Consider the following 22,326-nt stretch of genomic DNA (forward strand, 5'->3'; position numbering starts at 1 on the left):
GAAAAAGTATTTGTTATAATTTCTACTGTAATTCTAATTTCGTCTGGCAACGAATTACTCCGAGGATTGAGCAGGTACACCAGAGTCAGCCAGTGTCATACTGCTGATCAGATTTACATTTATGCAAATTATGTTTGGGGAATAAAGAACAAGAAGCCCTGCTGAAAATCTTTATTAATAGGTTCATTTAAGTATTTTTTATTTATTTAAAGTATTCAAAAGAAATTTTAATTTTAAGTATACCAGCTCACAATTTTAGATTGTTTTTATGGTCTTTTAAAAAGTATTTTATTTTCAGTTTTTTCATAAACATGACAGTCCTTTTTAAATTATACGTGGTGGTTATTTTTAAGCATTACAAAATTCAAATTCCAACACAAGCATGTTTAAATGCAGGTTTAAAACCATTCACTCTCCAATGTACCTTGGAGGCCTCTTCTCTATAAACGCAGCCATGCCCTCTTGTCTGTCCCGTGTAGGAATGAGCTGAGAAACCACAAAACTTTCCATCAAACCAAGCACACAAAATTAAATAGTGCAGATTTGTTTCATATAATTTATGTATGTATAACTCACCCTGGCGTAACACATTCCCTCAATAGCCATTCCTGAAGAGATGTCCACCTCAGCGCCTCGATTCATGGCAACTTTAGCCATTCGCACAGCAATCGGGGCCTGTGGAGGAAGGAAAACAAACACAAGTTTTCCATTTAAAACACATTCTCCACAGTGGAGAACAAATCTGGAGAACCTACAATTCACTACATTTCAAGGTCACCGCTTAGTCCTATTTGAAGCTATCCTAACTGGAGTAAAAGATGCAGTCTTTCAAACATATTTCATAAATTAATTTTACTCTGAAGCACAGTATAAAACACTTCAATGAGATCGAGATAGAGAACGCTTTCAGATATCTCCAAGTTATTGGTGTTAATCTGCCCCCTGTAGTTCATTTAAAAGCCTATTTAACTGCATGGCAGCATTCCTCCAATTTTCACTGAGATTGTAAAACGGCAGGCTGCTCTCAGGTGACTGAAACCCTGACAGGAGGTTGTCCAAATGAAGGCCAAGGGGAAGACCCTTTCAGCCGCTGCAAGAAAAGCTGGCCATTTGACACTATTTTATTCAAGTCCCCAAAAAGGCCTCTGTTTGTTATCCTCCACTGCAACTGTAAAATCTGCACTGTATCTGTCTAAGACACACAGTCACACATAATGATTCAGGTGGGCAGAAGTGCTGACAAAAGTAATTGTGGCATGACGTGTCTGAATGACGTTCCCACACTGACCTAAATATGCCACCTTCATTTTAATCCAGTATAATGACTTGCCAATCGCAGAACAACCAGAAAAGCAGGATTTACTCATTGTCACGAGACAGTTTATTCCAGTTCCACAACTATACATGCCAAGTCATATAATGACGATGATATGACACGCATTTTCAGGTTTGCCCCAAAGGCAATGAATAACAAGGTCATGCAGTCGATTACACACGTGTCTTTTGTACCATTACGTTGTTTATCTTGTTAATTATGTGCTCTGGACACTATTGGGCCTGAGGGAAGACTGGGATGGCACATTTGAGCCAGGTCTGTCTTCAGGCCATACATAATTATGACCAGCCTGTCGACTCGAGTCGCGATGGGAGACGCTCTCTGTGACAGTACGGTGTCACATGACACAAATGAGATTAAAGCACAAGTGCACAATGAAATGCCTGTGGGTACAGCTGAACTAGTATGAGAACAATTTCATAACCACAAACAATGAATGTAAACATACACTGTACTCCAATTCACAGGCTCCCTATACACCGTCTGTAGATGTTTACTTAAGAAAAGGAAACATTAATTTTCATAATGATCATTTTTGGTACATGTCTTCAGTTCATTACGCATGTGTACTGGACAAGTCATTCAATATTTTTAAAACATTCACAACAGATCGCCATATAACAGCAATACGGAACAGGAGTGAGTGTGATCATCCCTTCCTCTTTATTACTAGTTTTAATGCAAAATAAACATGAATGAACATCTCAACCCACACGTAATCACTCAATTAGTGCTTCAGCCATGGAAATATGTCAAGCTTGTAAAAATGTCATGTATATATGAATGTATATATATATATATATATATATATATATATATATATATATGCTTGCATGAGGTGGTTTCTCATGCAATGTGAAAAAAGAATCATTTCACAAAACTGCAATGGAATTGTTTTTATTTTTTTGCATTTACAGGTCACAAGGCATATGTAAAAAGGTCATAGGATCATTCTTCAATGTACTATATCCTCCTAGAACACTTAATACGCGGCTGCTCTCCAGTATAAGGGGCTTTCCATACCATTAATGCTTAGACAATTTACACTGCACACGTCTGCAGTGCAGTGTGGCTCAGATACAGCCACTGAAGCTGATTGAGGCCACTCTAGTAAATGCTTGTGTTTATTTCAGCCGCACCACGCACATTTCTGATGTGGCTGTCTGTGCTGCTTCTGTATAGATACACGCATACGGCTCCTTTAAATAAATATAGCCAAAATCCCACCAAAATCCATTGCCACGACTTTTAGAGAGAGGCAAAAGGTTACGTTTTAGTCGCATAACATTGGTTAATGAAAATGCCTTCACAATATTTTAATGTCTAAGTTTTGCGTAAATCTGTAATAGAAATGCGCCCAGTGTCTACAGCTTGTTATTTGCTAGAAAAATGGTCTGGTGTTTATATTTTTCTTTATGAAATATTACACTATATACTCCATTATATTTTACTTTATTATAATATTATACATTATTATACTTAATTATTTAATGTATATGTCTAAATAAATATTTCATGAAACACGTTATGACTTAAAAATAAATATATTACAAAATAAATTATTATATTTCAATAACAAATAGAAATTGTATAATTTAGTTCATTTAAAAACAATTTACATATTGGCATACATTTTTTTATTTGTGAGTGTTGATTATTATAGTTAAAAATAAATAGTAATTGAATTTAAGTTTGGGCTCTGTTGTTAATTGTAACTTTATAGTGATGTAAAGGGCTCCCTGTCGTTTAGATTTTTATCTCTATGAAAATTCTGAATTTATTTAAAGAAAGAGCTATTTGTTCAGTAAACCATTGTTTAATTAAAATATATATATGTTTAGTTAAAAATGTCTGTATAATCTAGGGAAGAGTGTATTTCGGTGAAACAGTGGCAAAGGTGAGAAAGTGTCTAAGTCTGAGAGAAGAAGTAAATGTGGATGGAAATGTCCTGCAGACTCACCTGAGGCAGGATCTCTCTTGCGAGACTAAGAGCCTCTTTGTGGGCTGCGTCTCCTGTCTGGTTCTGTGGCACGGATTGGTTTACCAGCCCCAACTCTGCAGCCCGTTTACCCCCGACACGCCGGCCTGTAAAAATCAGCTCCTTCGCGATGGCAAAGCCAACCGTCCGGGGCAACCTTTGACTGCCCCCTGACATACATACACAAAAATGATGGTTTAGTTATGGTGCCTTTAAAAATTCATTAAGTGTTCCATTTTTACAACAAGACTGGTTCTTTGTACTTTGTTTTACTGAACCTTAAAATGTTTCATTTTGATATGTGCCATTACATTAGAAAGAAAATAATATTTTATATATATATATATATATATATATATATATATATATATATATATATATATGTGTGTGTGAGTGTGTGTGTCTTATCTTCTGTAATGGGACTGCCATCTAGCTGTCTGTTTGTCTTATTATTTCAGTCACTCTATCTATTCATTAATTTTTCTCACCTGCCCCTGGGAGTAATCCTCGCGTAGTTTCAATCAGGCCCATCTGCGCTGAATGTGCTGCAAAACACACACACACAATCACAGAAAAAGGTCAGATGAAGGACCCAGCCTCCCCTGCACGCCGTGACCGCAGAGATTCCCCACTCCGTGACGTGCCAAACAGAATGACTACAAATCACGCACACACCTGCACCCGGGATACCTGCCGTCATCTACCCCCAGAAAAAGCAGCCGCTCACCTGCAGTGCGAAGGTCACACGCCAGGGCCAATTCCAGACCGCCCCCGAGAGCAAAGCCATCCACTGCCGCGATGGTTGGCATGGGCAGTGCAGCTGGCACATAATGGACACACACACACGGATCAGACAGGTCATAGATCACATTAATGAGAGAAGGCTTCAAACAGCTGGACCTCTCAACACTCACTTACTGACACAATTATATAAAGAGGGGACACACTGGAAAAACACACTGGGATTCAAAGGGTAATTATAAACCTGGAAATAACAGAAAAGTTCATTTTATTTCAGCTTAAGTTTATTTCAAAGAACTGTTTTCAGTTTCTCAGAAAATCTTATTGATACAATTAAAAAAAAACTTGTCTATTTGAATATATTTGAAAATCTAATTTATTGCTGTGATGCAAAGCTGAATTTCAAACATCACTCCAGTCACACAATCCTTGAGAAATCCCTGAAATATGCTGATTTTGGTGCTCAAGAAACATTTATTTATTATTCTCAGTGTTGAAAGCTTTTTAAGCTTGTTAAATGCTGTCGACAGAACAATCTGTGTAAAGATTGAGCAATTATTTACTTCCTGTTGTGGTGTAGATAGGGTCCATATGATGTCTTTTCCTGGGTGGCGCAATTGTGGAGTGTTACAGTTTTTGTAATAGGAGAAAGTCCTGTAGTGACTGGATTGCATGCAATTGTGTTACACAGATACATATGTTTACAGTTATTAAAATAAGCTAAATGAAACCACACTTCGATAATCATGTTCATTTTTCAATGCAACTTTTTTACTCAAGCTGTTATGCAGATAAAATTGTTTGTAATGAGAAAGTGCATATAAATTATATATATAATTATATTATATATAAATTATATATATAATATAATATAATTATATATATAATGTTTAGAATTAGAAGTATTTCACTCCTTTGTATAATCACAAATTTCTGTATTTCTGATAAAATGCTACTAGACAATAATAGCATAGAGAATGTTCTTCCTCAGCCTTCTGCTTATAAAACAGTAGCATTTTCAACAGAGAAAATGCACGTACTGTGTGTTTATTATTATGCATATCCAATCATTCTCACCTCCAGCCATAATCGTATTTGCAGCTGAGAAACAATTACCTTTTCAGTGCAACACTTTCAGAATTCAGTGTTCTGTATCATCACTTTCTGAACAAGATTACAGTCAGTTTTGCAATATTCATAAGAAACATCACCCATATGTCTCACCGATGTCATTCATTAGTGATCGAAGGCCATGTACAAACAGCTCTGCCTCAGGGTTACTCATCTGAGCTCTCTCCTTAAGATCTGCCCCTGTCAACACACACAAAAAACTCATTATGACAAATGAAAAGATCTGCTTCTTATGCTGATATTTTCTGTAAAACAGGAGCATTAAGTATTTAAAAAATGACAACATCTTTAAAAGGAGGTAGTCAAAGCTGTCTTTGGTTTTGTGTGACGGATTCCTTTACGAACCAGCACAGAAGACTCCAGGTATCAAACTCCTGAAGACCACCACACGAACCGCTTCGTCATGATGCAGCGATGACACCAGCTCTCTCAACTACACAGAGAGAGACAGATACTGATGCACACATAGACAGAAAATTATATTGATTTGAGGAAGAATTCTAGAAGAGTTATGCCTGATTTATTTTTGTCTTTGTACACTGTACACAGTTTTGCCAGACTTTCTTTTGGTAAACTGATCAAATATAAAAAATAAAAGTTTCTGGGAACAGAAAAAAGAAAATGATATTAGTGCTGTCAGACAATTGACTGTGTGTGCGCACTGGGTATATATAAATATACACACATACAGTGTATATACTAAAAATATTTACATGAATTTAAATGCATATATATATTTTCATATAATTCATAATACAGCTGTGGTCAAAAGTTTGCATCACCCTTTTAGAATCTGCAACATGTTAATCATTTTACCAAAATATGAGGGATCATACAAAATGCATGCTATTGTTTATTGTTGTTGTTTCTTTGTCTTCTGGGAAACATGTGACTATCTTCTGTAACCTCTGAAGGGCAGTACTAAATGAAAAAAAAAAAAGATATCTAGGCAAAATAATTAAAAAAATGTACACATCTCCATTCTGTTCAAAAGTTTTCATCCCCCGGATGTTAATGCATGGGTTTTCCTTCTGGAGCATCAGTGAGCATCTGAACCTTCTGCAATAGTAGTATATGAGTCCCTCAGTTTTCCTCAGTGTGAAAAGATGCATCTCAAAATCATACACTTATTGTTGAAAAGGGTTCAAATACAGAAAATGCTGGAAAACCAAAGAATTTGTGGGACCTGAAGGAGTTTTTCTGAAGAACAGCAGGCAGTTTAACTGTTCAAGACAAACAAGGGACTCATGAACAACTATCATTAAACGAAAAAACACACAGCTGTGGATCATTCAGGTAACAACACAGTATTAAGAAATTTTTATAAATTCAACTATTATTTTCTTTTGTGGACGGTTTGTAAACATCTGTTATGTGAAATATCTTATTCAGGTCAGTACTAAATAATTAATGGCATACATTTTGTATGATCTTTCTTATTTTGGTAAAATAATTAACATTTTGCAGATTCTGAAAGGGGGGGGGTGTACACTTTTGTCCACAACTGTATATATATTTAATATATAAATGTACATGTATTTGACAGCACTAATTTATATGAACCTGTTATCTCTAAAAGATCACAAAAAGAATGATTCCATGTGACATGTGGTGGTAATTGAACACCAGTAGGATTACTGAGAACTGGGGGCTTGATCATCAGCCATCATTGGGTTAAACATAAAACACAAAGGATGATTTAAGTATAACATGAACAAAGGGTGGTTAGGAAGCTTCCTGCACGCTTCAGTTTACTGCTGCAGGACGAGGGGTTCTGCACACTTACCTGACCCACAAACAAGCGTCCCAGAGAGTTCCTCGCCCTTTCACGACACATCAGCACTTCCACTATACCTAACCAGACAAGAGAACAGAGAAACTGAAGCTGTGGCTACGGTTGCAGTTCTTAACTGGTGAGCGCTGACCCAAATATGAGTGGCTTTTCTGTTCTGATGTGATCCCAGGCAGCACAGCACAGAGTAAATGATGCCAAATTAAATAAGTAATTGCACAATGGCTGAACTCTTCATATGAGATGTAATAAACCATTAAAATGTACTTAAATTTTTATGCTGTCACAAGGAAATTTCTGCTAATTTTTTACAGGCAAAACATGTCCATTGTCTACTATCAATAGTGTGTGCAGCTCACAAAGAAGTTACTTTCCAACCAAGAAACTGTTCTGTTGCTCAACATGTGACCAATTTGAACTGGTTGCAAAATCTGCCTGAGCAAATATTTCACTCTCTTGAAACTTCCCTCTTGAATCATGTGGAATAAATCCTGCTGAAATGACTGAATTTTGCCAATGAAATTTTTCAGAAAGACTGTAAATCTGACCCAGCTTTAGTGTGCTTTGCAATATAAACCCTGCTTGCAGCCATATTTTCAACCCCATTTAATTGTTATATTATTTATATCAATACACTTCGATGTTTGATATTATGTACAATTAAAGAAAAAGTTTGGTACTTGGGTCGCCACTCAATATCCCAAGTAAAACCTGGGTCCTAAAGTAATTGTTTTTTTTTTTCAGAAACACTGACCTGCATGACAATCAGAGGAGAGTCATTTTTTTCATCCTCATGAGAGGGCTTGTCATTATCAAAATGAAACGATCTTGAATACAAAGTTCCTAATCTGATCAGAGACCAAACTTTCATTGAGTACACTAAACTACCCTTCATGGGTCCTTATAAAATTAGGGTCCTCCTAAAAGTGTAGGAAATAACGGATGAAAGGCGATTAAGCAGCAACCCTGTGTCAATGCAATGTGTACTGACATGCTGATATATGATATAGTGTGATAAAGAGATATGATCTCTCCTTAGCCACTGTTCCCTAAAACATTGTTTGCCACATTGCTTCACCTTCCTAAAATTAAAGCCGGAATAACAAATACTACTATAATGTATAAATATTTATTTAATTTTTTTTAAAGTTACCCTCTAACAATAGCATTCCCTATAAATTTTCTATTCGGTCTACTTGTTTTCTTTTATTTATTAACAACAACAAAAAACATTGCTATGTATACTGCGTTAGGGTAAATAAATACTTTTTATTGTAATCATTTTAATATGTATCATGCATAATATTTACACTATAAATGCATAAATTAATATGTATTTATAATTAATATTTATAATGTTAATAAATACATAAATATAGGTTATAAATGTCCTCTAAATTTGTAACAATTTCCTGGACTTTTCAATAACAATTGTCCAATTTCCATTACCGTTGGGAACCTATTATGCAACTTAAATATATTTATCATAAAGAGTTGATAATATACTTACTAATATATATATATATATATATATATATATATATATATATATATATATATATATAGTATTTTTTTTCAATGCATAATTTAATATTTAAAAAATATGAACAATAAATTATTTAAATAATATTTAATGTAATATTTAGACAATGTCCAGTACTTTTCCATAACAATTTCTTATTCCATAACATTTCAATATCCATGGCGATGTGAATACTACTTACAGTAGCTACCCTATGCAAACCTGAAGTAGTCAAAAAAAAAAAAAGCCTTCGCTTTCGTTTTCAAATGTTTGGGAAGTTACGTTAACGGTTCAAACACACCTGTAAGGTGTTATTTACGCGTCTGCAGACAGGCTCAGTGTTAGGTGATTTACTTGAAGCACCTACCGTTGTCTTCACCATCAAGCCGACTCAGCCGTACTTCAGCCCGATCCGCAATGGGCCCATCAGAGCACCACGAGCGGGTCTGGTTAAGAGAAATCCGGGGGAGAAGACGCTTGATCGGCCTTGCTGCCATCAGCTCCACACAGGGCTGAGTGAGAATCCTCGCGAGCACTCCGCGCGCCACGCTCATGATCAACACAAAGTCTTTACGCTGGTTACACTGGAGCACTGATCTTGTTGGCTTAAGACCAACACTGAAACCAGAATTAAACCGGGGTTGTTGACGTTAATAATAAGCCTTGTGGGAGACGAACGTTTTGCAAAACGCCATCATCACCACACACACACACACAAGTTTGAACTCACTTCCTCAAACAAACTGACCCATTTCACCTGGACGCTTGCAGAGAAACTGTGTTTTATATGTGCACATTCATATTTGCATTTGTATCATATTACACACTTCAAATAAGTCTCTTACAGAATATAAATAATATTCTGTAACCCGATGCTTACTACGAAACTGCATGATTGACGTAGACACCCAGTCGACCAATCAAATACCTCTGTGACGCGTCCCTTTAAACGTACTTTGAGATGTAGGCCTACAGTAATTCGTTAGTTCACAACATTTGTAAAGTCGACCATCAGCAGAGGGCGATAATGTGATATGATGGCAGTTTCATAACTGGGTCATTCCTGTTATACAGTGACTTTTATGTCCCAATGATTTATTTAATCATATTTTCTCTAAAATGAGTCACATAGGCTATAAGATTTGGCTTAAATTGTATATTTAGGTCTTCTTCACCACTTAAACAGGGATAATAGAAATTATGGATACTATTTTGTATTTTACACACATTTTCATTGATATATGCATAATATATCGTAAAATGATTAAAAACAAACCTCAAAATTTGTTTTAATTACGTTATAGACTAGGCTAAACTGCCTCTAATCATACATATAAATCAAGAGAAAATAAAGTATTTTCTTTTTTTTTTTACAATTTTTTAAAATTCTCTTTACCGTGTCCCTGAAGTCGTTTTCCACCCTGTTAGTACATACTTTCTCTCCTTCCAAAACTGACTGCAATATCATTGAGACCATTTTATAGAAGTGACATAATTTTTTTTTCCCACTAGAATTCATCTGTACAAACTGAGGTAAACTTCAACTCTCACTCTTAACTTTTTTTTTAGTTTTTGAAATGTTATCCTGCTTGTCCCACCCTTAAAGGGTACATACCATACACAGTTTCACCTAATCTCATGTTAATCTTGAGTACCTATAGAGTAGTACTGCATCCTTCATATATCCAAAAAGTCTTTAGTTTTAAAATATTTATAAAAGAAAAATACAGCTTTCCGATTCTTTCTGGGAAAAACCGAGCTCCTGGAGGCGTGCAGTGGGCGGAGCTATAATAATGATGTTTCATGTTATTTCCATTAACATATATTCACTTATGTGCTGATTTCCAACAAAATACAGAAATCTGATGCAATTGTACTTACATGAATGGGGTCTTTTATCACTGGGATAGCTACATGTTTTAATAGCCAACGATGAGCAGATCCAGCGTCGACTTGGGCCTTGTTTATAAAACATTAGTCACTCAAATGACCAGAACACAAAGGCACTACACTCCGTTGCTGCCCCGGAAAAACAAACTGCATCCACTGTTCATGTAACGCTGGGTTCTTGGGGAAGCTGAACACGGTAAACTTTCCCTCACATCCAAAAACGCACTTATTTGGAGGCATTCTCGAACAAATCCTATGCAGCGCTGCCGACGATTTTGAAGCACGTTGATGTGTGTGGTCTTGCTCTCCTCTGGTCAATGTGTGTGCGTGGGGCACCTTTCCGGGAGAAATGCTCACATAAGGAGTTCCACTCTCGTCTACGTCATTAGATCCATGATCGAAAAAAAACTGCCGAAACTTGTACCAACCCAGAAGTAAGATTTTCGGCACAGAAATTCTCTGTCATTCTTCTAAATTATTTTTTAAAACTTTGGCCATGTTTAGCATGAGAATCCATCTCTTTAACACTTTGAACAATTCTGAATACACGAAACACCATTGTACCCCCCCTTTAAAGTTCCACCCTGTTAGGCTATATTATGGAGAATGTTTGTCCTATCAAAAAAATGTAAAAATAAATCTGACATAGTTATAAAAGTTCTGTTAATCTGTTGAAGGTTAGCTAGCTAAATGTTGATCACTCAATGAGCTATGGCTAACTTAGCTAAAAATTTTCCACCATGTTAGGTCTATAAACCTAACAGGGTGGAATGTGCAACTAACAGGGTGGAAATTCTATTAGAATAAATAGTATTTAGTGTATATATATATATATATATATATATATATATATATATATAAGATACTGTGCAAGAATCCCTTAAGTTCCCAGGTCACTGGTACAGAACTTGATCTTGGAGGTGAAAAGAAAAAGACCCGCTATTAACGAACCTGTTAACACTGGTGTTCTACCCTGTTATGCTCCTTTCGACCCTGTTAAACAAGACATTTTAAATAATAATGTCATAGCAACGTTAAATGTTTGGCATACTTTTGTCTTATTTTGTGAGGTGAGGAGCACTAACAGCATATATATGTTTTTAAACAATTTGTTTTTATTATTTACAACCCTATTGGCAAAAATTGCCACAAAAAGTAGCTGTTCTTAATAATTAAGACATATTCTATTCATCAATAATTGTTTTGTTATTGTTTTTAAAATAAAAATAATAATATGGCATAAGGGACATATCCAAGAAAAGCTCATTATTGTTTAACATTTACATTATTAACATATTGTGATAACTATACATATTGTGATAATCATTTGTTATGTCCCTAACAGGGTGGAATATTTTCATGGCCAGTGTCTGAACAATCTACCCATAATTATTATTTTTAGTCCCCAAGCTTGACCAAAATCCATTCCTAATAGTTAAACATGTCACTATTTTGGTAGAATGCAAAAAACATAAAAGCCATGTAACTTTTTTTCCAACACTTATGAAGTCAAAATGTTACCGCATACCAGGAATGACCCAACTACAGCGGAGCTCTACTCATGAAATGAAGTAGGCCTACAATGATTATGACATTACACAGAGAAGTATATGACAGAAGATGCACACTTCTGATAAAATGCAAATCAAAGCAGCTTTGTTGATTGTATTTATTATTATTATTATTATTATTATTATTATTATTATTATTATTATTATTGTTTTTATTGCTGCTGATAAAAAAAAGTGTTAAAGCATCCTTAAATGTTTTGTTTCTTTTAGATATCAGTCATAAACAACCATTACAAGGTGCTTATACAGATTTGTCTTTGTAATTAATCATGTTACAATTATTAACATATCTCAACATCTAAATGGATATTATAAATTTATGTATGTGTGTGAGTTTCAGTAGAGGAAAGATCAAGAAAGATTTTTTTTACTGTTTGTGAGCATGTGTTTTGGTTTGTGTGTTTTAGCTCAGTGGTTCTCAACTGCAAATAATGAAAGGTGCATTCACACTATGTTGAAATGACTGTTATTATTTACTGTAAGGACATAATATAGTTAGCACAGAGTTGGATAAGTAATGTCTAATATATAATAGCCCAAAGTATACTTCAACTTTATGCATACTGCATAGATAATGTCCATACCATAGTACACACTTACTGACAGATTTTCTAAAGTCTTATTTCGAAGGTTGGGGCTTCAGGGTCACATTTTTGTCGGCCATATAAGGCTGTCTCATTCAAGAAAACATATTGCAAAATAAGAAAAAAATTACATTCAAGTCAATTTAGACACTGGACAAAGCTTAAATTTATCAATTTTTTTAATCAAAAAATATACTTTCAAAGGCTACACATTCAGCTATATGCATACAGTAAATATTTGCATCACAACTGAGGTCTACTTTGGGCATTAAAGGGATGGTTTACTCAGACATTTTAAAATTGTGTCATTAATTACTCACTGTCATTTCGTTCCCGTAAGAGTTCATCTTAGAAACACAAATGAAGATATTTTTGATGAAATCCGAGAGCTTTCTAGACAGCGACACAACTGACATGTCCTGACATGTCCAGAAAGTTAATAAGGACATTGTTAAAATAGTTCATGTGACATCAGACAAATGAACATGCATGCATAGTACTCTTGTGAACGCTTTTCGAAGACTGACACAGAAGACATTTCACAAATTATTCTTGTAGTATTCTTGTAGCTTCATAAAAGAGCGATTAAACCATTGATGTCACTTGGACAATTTTAATGATGTCTTTAGGCCTTTAACATGGTAGTTGTGTTGCTGCTTATGGAGGGATTAGAAAGCTCTCGGATTTCATCCAAAATATTTTTATTTAGTGTTCCAAAGATGAATGAAGGTCTTACAGGTTTGGAACGACATGAGGGTGAGTAATTAATGACAGAATATTCATTTTTTGGTGAACTAACTATGTGAACAGCTTCTAGTAGAACATCCAGGACAGGCTGTCATCAAGTAATTATGGTAATTAAAACATGGTAATTAAAACCAGTCAAGAACCACTGTTTTAGTGTCTTAATGAGCAGGAGCTCTTGAATCTCGGGCAAATATCTCTCGTATGGTGAGTTCTCGCTCACACAGCGGTTGTCCTCGGTATCTGATGTATCTTGCTTTTCGGGCCGCGGCCAGTGCCTGGGCAAAGTTTGGTAACGTGTGAACTGTTCTTAAATGTCCATCCGGAGCCAGCATCTCAGAGGGGAATGAGACAGGAGAGGACGGACACCTATTCCCATGTATCTCAGATCCACTTTCATTAACTTTCTCTCGTTCCCTTAACAGCATCCATTCCCTGTCTTTTTGGCTGTCTTTTTCTCTGTCCCTAACTATGTCCATGTGGGCCCCTCTGTTTCTGTCCTGTTCTCCATCCATATCTCTCTCCTTGCTCTCCTCTCTTTCTGTATCTGTGCTCGTAGCGGTGAGAGAGGTGACAAGCTGCTGTTTTAGGTCTGGCAGACAGAGCGTCTCAAAGGAGTGTTCTGCCCTTTTCTCCCCATTGCTCATAAACTCCTGAACACGAGCCTGCAGGGAAGAGGACCTGGAGAGATTGAGGAGTGATAGAGAAAAATAATTACTTAAAATGTTAAAGTCAGCAGCAGCCTGCATAAAATGACATCCTGACAATGCTAATTGGCTTCACAATGACATACTCAGGATTATTTTGCAGTCTACATCTTCATTGCTCAACTTTTAAAATCAGAAAGTTGCTTTTTTCCCTTATAAGAGGCTAACTGGGCCATTCTAACAAGCTAACCCTTGACTCCTTGGTTTTCACAAATATTAAGGGCATGTTTGACAGGATTTACACTTAGCAACATCAACTGACTTCTCTATCTGGGTAACCGATCAGGGGTGCATTTCTCAAAAGCTAACTATGATAGTAAGTAAGTTCCATTGAACTCTATTGAAAGTGAAAAAGTGAAAGTGAAGTGACATTCAGCCAAGTATGGTGACCCATACTCAGAATTTGTGCTCTGCATTTAACCCATCCGAAATGCACACACACAGAGCAGTGAACACACACACACACTGTGAGCACACACCCGGAGCAGTGGGCAGCCATTTATACTGCAGCGCCCGGGGAGCAGTTGGGGGTTCGATGCCTTGCTCAAGGGCACCTAAGTCGTGGTATTGAAGGTGGAGAGAGAACTGTACATGCACTCCCCCCACCCACAATTCCTGCCGGCCCGGGACTCGAACTCACAACCTTTCGATTGGGAGTCCGACTTTCTAACCATTAGGCCATGACTTCCCCACTATTGGTAATGATGGAACTTGTGACCATAGTTGCTTTTGGGAAGCGCACTTCAGATCTGTCTTTTTTCTGACATGCTGTTCGGATGACATTCTCATCAGTTTACACTTGTCTTTTCAATGTGTATGTATGTGGAAAACATCTGGATACAGGTCGCATGTCAATGACAAATTTACACACAGCCTTCATGTGAGTTTTACAAGTTTTAAAAATGTCTGTTTTACTACTACTAAGTAGACAGAAATTGTTCTTGGATGTCCCGAATTGCTTCCAGTAGGCATAGCAAATATGGCTACAGAGTGAACCGACTTTCCTTGAAATGGACTTTCATAACCACCAATAAGAGTTTAATACTCTCAGCCCAGCAAAAAAACAGCTAGCACATTCAGTCTGGGTCTTCTTATTAACTTTCAGTCAGGATGATGCCACAGAAGACACCTAGCTTTGTAGGTATTGGACAACCTGGCAGTTCTCTAGGTTTTGGCACAGAAATATTGTCTTACTCAACAGACAATGTCACCACAGTTATTCTCAGGACATTTTCAATGTCAGGATCGTCTTTCACTTCTACCGTCATTCTTTTAGCAGTTTTTGTTTTTCCAGCATTCAATTAGAAGAACATTAAGACAAGTCCTAAATGCACAGCTAACAAACCATTACACAGCTAAAAGATGGATGAATGCATTACTATCAGGAACTCAAGTTCACTTTAGTTTCCTGTGACAGTATGACTGACACAGCATGAGGTTAGATGTTTTGATCAGATGAGAAAGTTCAGACAGGCACGTTGGCTTCATGGCAGTTTTGCGGCAGTTTGCTGTCTGTGTCCAGCGAGCACTGATTGGATGGACTAGGTCATGTCAGGACAGTGCTCATCTCTTCAACCTGCCACACTAGACAGCAGTTGCAAACGCTCAGAGAGAGACTGTTAATTTGTTGCAGCTTGGCAAAGGGTGGTATGATGGAAAAGAAAATGAGCTGAGAAGAGTGTAATCCCAAAGGTTAAATGAGGCACCGGCTATTTGTGACATGATGATGCTCTTTTTTTGTCTGCATTTAATCATTTGTTCAATGCATCTGTCTCATAGACTGTATAAAAACAGGTCTCAATGATAGTAAATGCATTAATTAACCTTAACTTATAAACGAGCAATGCATTTGTTAAACTATTTATTAATCCTTTTCAACATTTAATAATGGAAATGCAACTTTTTACTGTTAGTTCATGTAAACAGGTTAATTAAATAATATTAATAACAGATACAAATTTAGATTTTATAATAAACAATGAAATTAACATGAACTAAGATTAAGAAACTTTTTAATTTTTATTCATGTTAACTAATACAGTTAAATAATGTTAACATACAACAACTTATTGTTACTAAAACTTGAATACACAATTTTATAATGAAAATATAATTATATAAGTTAAAATATAATTAAATTAAAATTCATTTTGAAATTGTATAAGAGGGCATAAAAGACATTAAAATAATACAATTATTGAAAAGGTGTTTGGCACCTATTATTACATAAATAATATATATTCCCTTCATTTAAAAACACTTCACTCATAAATACCAGTCTATATATATATATATATATATATATATATATATAGTATACTGTATATGCAAAACTATTTGAGGAAAAAAAATGCTATGATACAACCAACAGGTCAATAAGTGGATAATTTGAATTTTTTTATGATGAGACAAGGTTTGTTCAGAGTGTCAAGTGGTGCAACTCCCCAAAAACGGAATGATAATTATTAATAAATTCATGATGTTTGTAAAGAAATACTTTGAAAATAATGATTAACATCTGTAAACTCAAATGTTTTTCATATGCAATGAAAATGTTATTACCTTTAAATGGACATTTTTGCAGTTTAAATATTTCTTGAAAATCATTTAATTTTTTTTTTGTTTAAAGATTACATTTCCGCCCACTTGATGCTTCATTGTGATGGATTTCAGTCTGTAATCTTGACCCTTATTATGTACATATATTCAAACAATAAAATACATAAAAAAATATGTGTGGAAACATAAATCTGGTCCGATGTTGACTGGGCAGCTAAAAACGTCCAATATCACAGAATGAAGGAAGAGATGGGAGAGAAGAGGAAACAAGACAGAGTGTCTCTGTCAGAGAGTGAACCAGAAAGGAAAGAAAGAGAGAAGGAAAACAGGAAATAAGGGGAAGTAAAGTGAAGCAGGCACTAGTTGGTTGCCCACAGGCTGTCTGCCTAACAAGCATAAAGACGAAGAACCACCAACCTCCCTTCAGGTCCACAGAGAGACAGAGCAGACAGACAGAAGGAGGCTGCAGTGGATGTTACAGGAAGTGCAGACGGTGCACTGTGGGAGAAGGAGACGGTCAAAACAATGTCTATTTCCATCTCTCTTGTGTCTTCCTTGCTATTTAGCAGATGCTTGTCATCTAAAGCAATCTTGAGTTCCCTTATTGAATGGACAGTTCCAGTGGAACAACCTGAGATTTTGCTCAAGGGCATAAACAGGAGAGCGATTTCTCTCATTAGCAGCCCAGATCTTTAACTGTTAGATGACCACAGCCTTTCACCAACTTCTTTGGATCACTGATACATTGCTTCTTAAATCTTTTAGTGCCCTCCTCCTTCACGCTCATTCATTGTCTCATTCTCATTCATTGTCAGTGTAAATATATTAATAGATCAGCATATCAATGTAGAGGGATAAACCTAATAAATCTTTTACTAAGTCATTTGTATGTGTTTGAGGATGGATGGCTTTGTGTGTGTATGTGATTATCCCATCATCAGATTCACTGGTGCGGTTAACTGTGGAAATCCCCTCAACCACAGATGCCCGTCACTCTAATCAGAAAGCATTCATGCACATACATAACAGACCACACACACACACACACACACACAAAAAGCACAATCTGATTCAGCTTTCATTCCCAGGGACCCTCAAACCCACATTCACATTCATATAGCACATATATGCAAGCTCGCCATCATCTTGTTATGCTAAAACATTATTTGATCCTCTCACACAATCCAAACAAATATGCCTGTGCAGACCCAAATAACTGAATATGTGTTCGAGTGAATACATTCATTCCTTAATACAGAATAGGAGGTTTTTTTTTTTACTTGCCCTGCGGACTAAATGCTGTCTTTATTTTTTTTTTTTTTTTTTTAATTCTGTAGCACACATGAGGTTTCCAGTAATTTAAAACAAAGTTAAATGGTAATTTAAGAAGATTACAGACATATTGGATCAAATTGGATCAAATGTGGAAAGTGGCCATTTAAGTCTATTTCTCCCATACTTTCTCTTAAAGGAATTGTTCCCCCAAAATTAAAATTTGCTAAAGTTTTACTTACCCTGAGGCCATCCAAGGTGGAGATTAGTTTGTTTCTTCATTAGAACAGATTTGGTGAAATTTAGCATTGCTTGTTCACCAATGGATCCTCTACAGTGAATGGGTGCCGTCAAAATGAGAATCAAACAGCTGATAAAAATATTCCAATCCAAAAGTAATCCACATCACTCCAGTCCATTAATCAATGCATTGTAAAGTAAAAAGCTGCATGTTTATAAGAAACAAATCTATAATCTATATGTTTTTAACTTCAAACCATTGCTTACACCTAAAATATCCATAATACATTTACATTTAGCAGACGCTTTTATCCAAATTGACTAACAGCATTCAGGCTATACATTTTTTTTACCTAACATGTATTGCTTAGTAATCGAACCCACAACCTTTTGCACTGTTAATGCAATGCATAACCACTGAGCCAAAGGAACTACAAAATATTGAATATTGTTATCAGCTGTTTGGACTCTCATTCTGACATTCTGCATTTCAGAGACAGTAGGGACATTTTGTTTTGGGGTCCTTTAACTGTAAACACATTCCCTGTTTCCATTGCTCTATCCTACACATGACTTTTTGAATGCAAAGTGGGTCTAAGACACAATATCAAACATTTATAGAATGGGTGGGATGTGTCTAGTTTCCTTTTTAGAATCATACCCTGAAGCAGAGATCCCAATTGCAACGGATTCGTTTTCTACGATCTGTTTGAAGTTGTGCTGTGTCAAGTATCAAGTGGAATAAATTCTCTCATTCCTTGTTGAAATCCATGCCAACCCCAGCCTAACTGCAGAGTGGGGTACATGCCACGGCTGTATCTGGGATACAGGGGACAGCGAGCTGCTGGATAGTCATGATACGTAACGAGGCACTAAAGAGATTAGCTTCATCTTGACACATCACATTTTCTTTGAAATCCATCAGATTTATCAGAGGCTTCACTAACTGAAGCATATAGAGTTGTTGCATCAAGCTATGAATGTTTATTGGATAAAAATACCTGAAAGTATTTAATATTTAAATATCAGATGCACAAAAATCTGTACTATTTAGTTTTTTTGACCAAACACTTGCCGGTTCTTTCATTTATTGGTATCAGTCAGTAATGTATATTCAATTGTTTATGCTTATTTCCATTTTTGCTTGTGAATATGAAGATAGTGAGAGGAAACAAACAAACTTTATTTGCAAAAAAAACTTGGTCTCACCTGTGACTGTCTATCTCCTTTCCTGCCATGGGGATGATGGGTAACAGGGTCCTCTTGTAAGATGCAGCAGGGCGAACAACATCATGGTTGGAGGGTCGTAGCCCTAAACTTTGGAGTCCTCTTTTCCAGGGATTACCTGACAAGAAAGAGCTATGGTTAATTTATTAAATGCTCCAGCTTCTTTTAGAGAGATGTATTCCCTCACGCACCTGTTTTGATGGAGATGAGGTCTCTGTGAAGTCTGCGCTGTTCTCTGGCCAGTGTGTTGAGGTGGTAATGTTTAGCCTGGTCAAGTCTCTGCAGACCCTCAGCCAATCTGGCTTCGGCCCTCCTTTCGTCTCGTCTCTGAGCCTCACCAGGCCAAGGCAACCAGTCTCCACGACGCATGCCTGATGATGATGATTCGTTAATATATTTAAGTAATGTCACAAAAATATCACAAAAAAGATAAAGCTGTACCATACCAAAACACACTCAAAATCAGACCAACAGAGTTTGGCTTTCATGAAACAGTTCAGTTAACAAGAACTTATTCAATAACTTTAATGTTATACACAGTATTGTTAGTTACTTTTCTCTATTTTGCGCCATTTCAAACAAAATGTAAATTTGGTCTTCAGTAGAACGTCAGACGTACATGACTTTAAACACCCAATAATTTCACAAGTTTTTAAAGACACATGTAACATATTCAAAATGTTTTTAGGCAATAGTCCTTTCCAACATCAAGGATTAAAGAGAGAGAGACATGGCCCACAGCAGGATAAGAGATACAAGCTTTGATGAAGCACTTCCTCCACAGCGTTCATCAGTCAAACGTGAGGAAGCGGCTTTCAGTCTGTTTGGGTCATTGTGAATGAGTTATGGGCTTGAATAAAGCAAAATAGTTACCATTAGTACCATTAGTAAGGTGGCTTGCTAAACTGGTTACTATGGAAGCCTGTTTCTACCGTATGAAAGACAAAACAAAACAAGGTCATTACAACTTTTTGTCCTTCTATAATGATAGAAACTTTATTATAGAATTATACAGAAATGTATTGTATTATAGAGTATTTCTAGAATAACTGTGAGATATAAACTCTGAATTCTTAATTGTTTTTATCCTCACAATTCTGAATTTATATCCCACAGTTCCGATATTTTCTCTGAATTCTGATTTTACATCTGACAGTTATTTTTTTCTGCCATATTTTATATATATATATATATATATATATATATATATATATATATATATATATATATAAGGAAATTGTGACTTTTTATCTCACAATTTAGACTTCTCTTCTCAGAATTGCGACAAAATTGTGAGGTACTGTATAAACTCAAAAAGAAAAATTGTGAGTTAAAAGAAAAAAACTCATTTTTATTTATTTATTTTAATCCTGTGGTGGAAACTAGCTTCCAGAGGTTTTATTGCGCATGTAAAGTGAAATGTCATAATAAGTAAAAGTAATAAACTATTTTTGTTTGCTTGCTTGCTAATGAACAACTCTATATCAACTTTTAGATTTTTTTTAAACTTCCCTTGAACTCTCTTCAACCAAAGTACTGATCTTAATATGTTTGTGTCAGTAAAATATTCCTCCTTCCTCTTATCACTGGCTCATACCAGGCCTCTGTGGTGATCTTTACCTTAGACCAGCTTACTCATGCCTTTGCACATTGCATATGAAATCTCTATTAATGATTAAGTCAAAGCTGTCAGAGCAAATCTTTGTGTTTGTAGTAGAAATAGTTCAGATCTGTGTTCACATGGCCAGTGACTTGTATTAAAATCAACAGCCATCACAATCCATTTTACTTCTGCATTTCAATGCATTTCTGACTAAAACAGGATATTTAAAAAGAAAAAAAATACGATGGAGCTTGAATTTATCGAAAATTGAGATTTAATTTAATTTAATTTTTTGGAATAATTTGCATTGATGAATCAATCACAATAAGACCAAGTGTATGCAAAAAGTCAATTCTGATTTAGTCTGATAACTTTAACTCATTCACAACTATCAAATATTAACCATCAAGAACCTTAAAGGCTGAAAAAAAAGAAAAAAAAAGAAAATTATAATAATAAATTATGAACAATTATGAAACGTGATTCTGTGTTTGTTTGTTTTTTGTTTGTTTTTCAGCAGTGCATATTACTCATCAGCTAAGATAGCAGCAGCATATTGTATTATGTTTGAAGAGGCCATGAAGAGCAATTAGTCTCAATCAGAAATGGATTCCAGCAAGGACTGGAAAATAATTTTAATATACCTGCTTTAATTAGCGATCATTACCACCATCTGAAATAAATTCCTCATCTTCAATTAAATCATTTAAAGGTCGAGTCCATTACTACAAAAGCATAACAATGGCAAAATTGCTTTCCCCCACACACACATCAAGAGCTTCAATCACAGTCTCTGGTGAAAAAGCCTTTTGTGCGCACAGCTGAGAAACAGCAGCGGTCGTTGAAGTGCTCTCATTAAACAAAATCTTTTTTATATAAAATTATATTAAGGTTTGTAGCATTAGTAGTTCATAACGGCAAAAAAAATCATGAAAAGAACTTACTTTAAAGTCAGTCCAGCTTGAAAAGTGACAGATTTCAAACTAAGAAACAGGATCCATCTTCCAGTGCTAAAGTGAAAAAAGTTAACACTTTGACCCTATATGTAATGAAATACAGACAAAAAAACAGGAAATAATCCAAAGTAATCTTTAGTTTTAGCTAAATGCCCTCGGGGCTGTAGTTCCTCACAATGAGATGCACACAATGTCTTCTTCTTTAGTTTGTTATTCAGACTCCTCTGTCACCCTGATGGTTACTAAGGGTAACTAGGGCTCTTGACAAAATAATGACCAGTGACCAGTGACAATGACAAGCTCTCCATGGATACCAGCACACATTTATATTGGCTGGCATGGATAAAGAAGGGAAGATCAAAGCAGCTTTATAACCTGTTCTTTTAACGTCTTTTAACATCTTAAGGGCAGATGCAATTCAAAGCTTTTATGTTAGCAAACGTTTATGCTTAGTAGCTTATAAATCGTACTAC

At 35.7% G+C, this 22,326-nt stretch overlaps 2 protein-coding genes across 2 annotated transcripts; both read right to left on the reverse strand.

Annotated features, from left to right (window-relative positions):
* Positions 1-274: 274 nt before the first annotated feature.
* On the reverse strand, positions 275-9,216 carry echdc2 (enoyl CoA hydratase domain containing 2). Its single transcript, XM_059513126.1, has 9 exons — positions 8,868-9,216; positions 6,973-7,040; positions 5,532-5,619; positions 5,280-5,366; positions 4,042-4,134; positions 3,803-3,859; positions 3,297-3,484; positions 577-675; positions 275-486 (listed from the first exon to the last, which is right to left on the reverse strand). The coding sequence occupies exons 1-9, from the start codon at positions 9,052-9,054 to the stop codon at positions 409-411; spliced, it is 945 nt and encodes a 314-aa protein (XP_059369109.1). The 5' UTR covers positions 9,055-9,216; the 3' UTR covers positions 275-408.
* Positions 9,217-12,952: 3,736 nt separating this feature from the next.
* LOC132107316 (uncharacterized) lies at positions 12,953-22,072 on the reverse strand. The gene is made up of 4 exons (XM_059513553.1): positions 21,842-22,072; positions 19,486-19,665; positions 19,277-19,412; positions 12,953-13,970 (listed from the first exon to the last, which is right to left on the reverse strand). Exons 2-4 carry the CDS (start codon positions 19,661-19,663, stop codon positions 13,451-13,453), a joined length of 834 nt encoding a protein of 277 aa, XP_059369536.1. The 5' UTR covers positions 19,664-19,665; positions 21,842-22,072; the 3' UTR covers positions 12,953-13,450.
* Positions 22,073-22,326: the final 254 nt, after the last annotated feature.

The sequence above is a fragment of the Carassius carassius genome, chromosome 27 (genome assembly GCF_963082965.1).
Source record: "Carassius carassius chromosome 27, fCarCar2.1, whole genome shotgun sequence".
Lineage (NCBI taxonomy): Eukaryota > Metazoa > Chordata > Actinopteri > Cypriniformes > Cyprinidae > Carassius > Carassius carassius.

Bases quoted from the DNA above. Each gene is read 5' to 3' on its own strand.
- echdc2 (XM_059513126.1), bottom strand. From the start codon at position 9,054: ATGAGCGTGGCGCGCGGAGTGCTCGCGAGGATTCTCACTCAGCCCTGT. The intron at 3,485-3,802 runs GTGAGAAAAATT...TATGTATGTCAG, and splicing joins AGGATTACTCCCAGGGGCAG to GGGGCAGTCAAAGGTTGCCC. The intron at 676-3,296 runs GTGAGTCTGCAG...CTTCCTCCACAG, and splicing joins CAAGAGAGATCCTGCCTCAG to GCCCCGATTGCTGTGCGAAT.
- LOC132107316 (XM_059513553.1), bottom strand. From the start codon at position 19,663: ATGCGTCGTGGAGACTGGTTGCCTTGGCCTGGTGAGGCTCAGAGACGA. The intron at 19,413-19,485 runs GTGCGTGAGGGA...CTTTCTTGTCAG, and splicing joins CCTCATCTCCATCAAAACAG to GTAATCCCTGGAAAAGAGGA. The intron at 13,971-19,276 runs GTGAGACCAAGT...CAATCTCTCCAG, and splicing joins AAGGAGATAGACAGTCACAG to GTCCTCTTCCCTGCAGGCTC.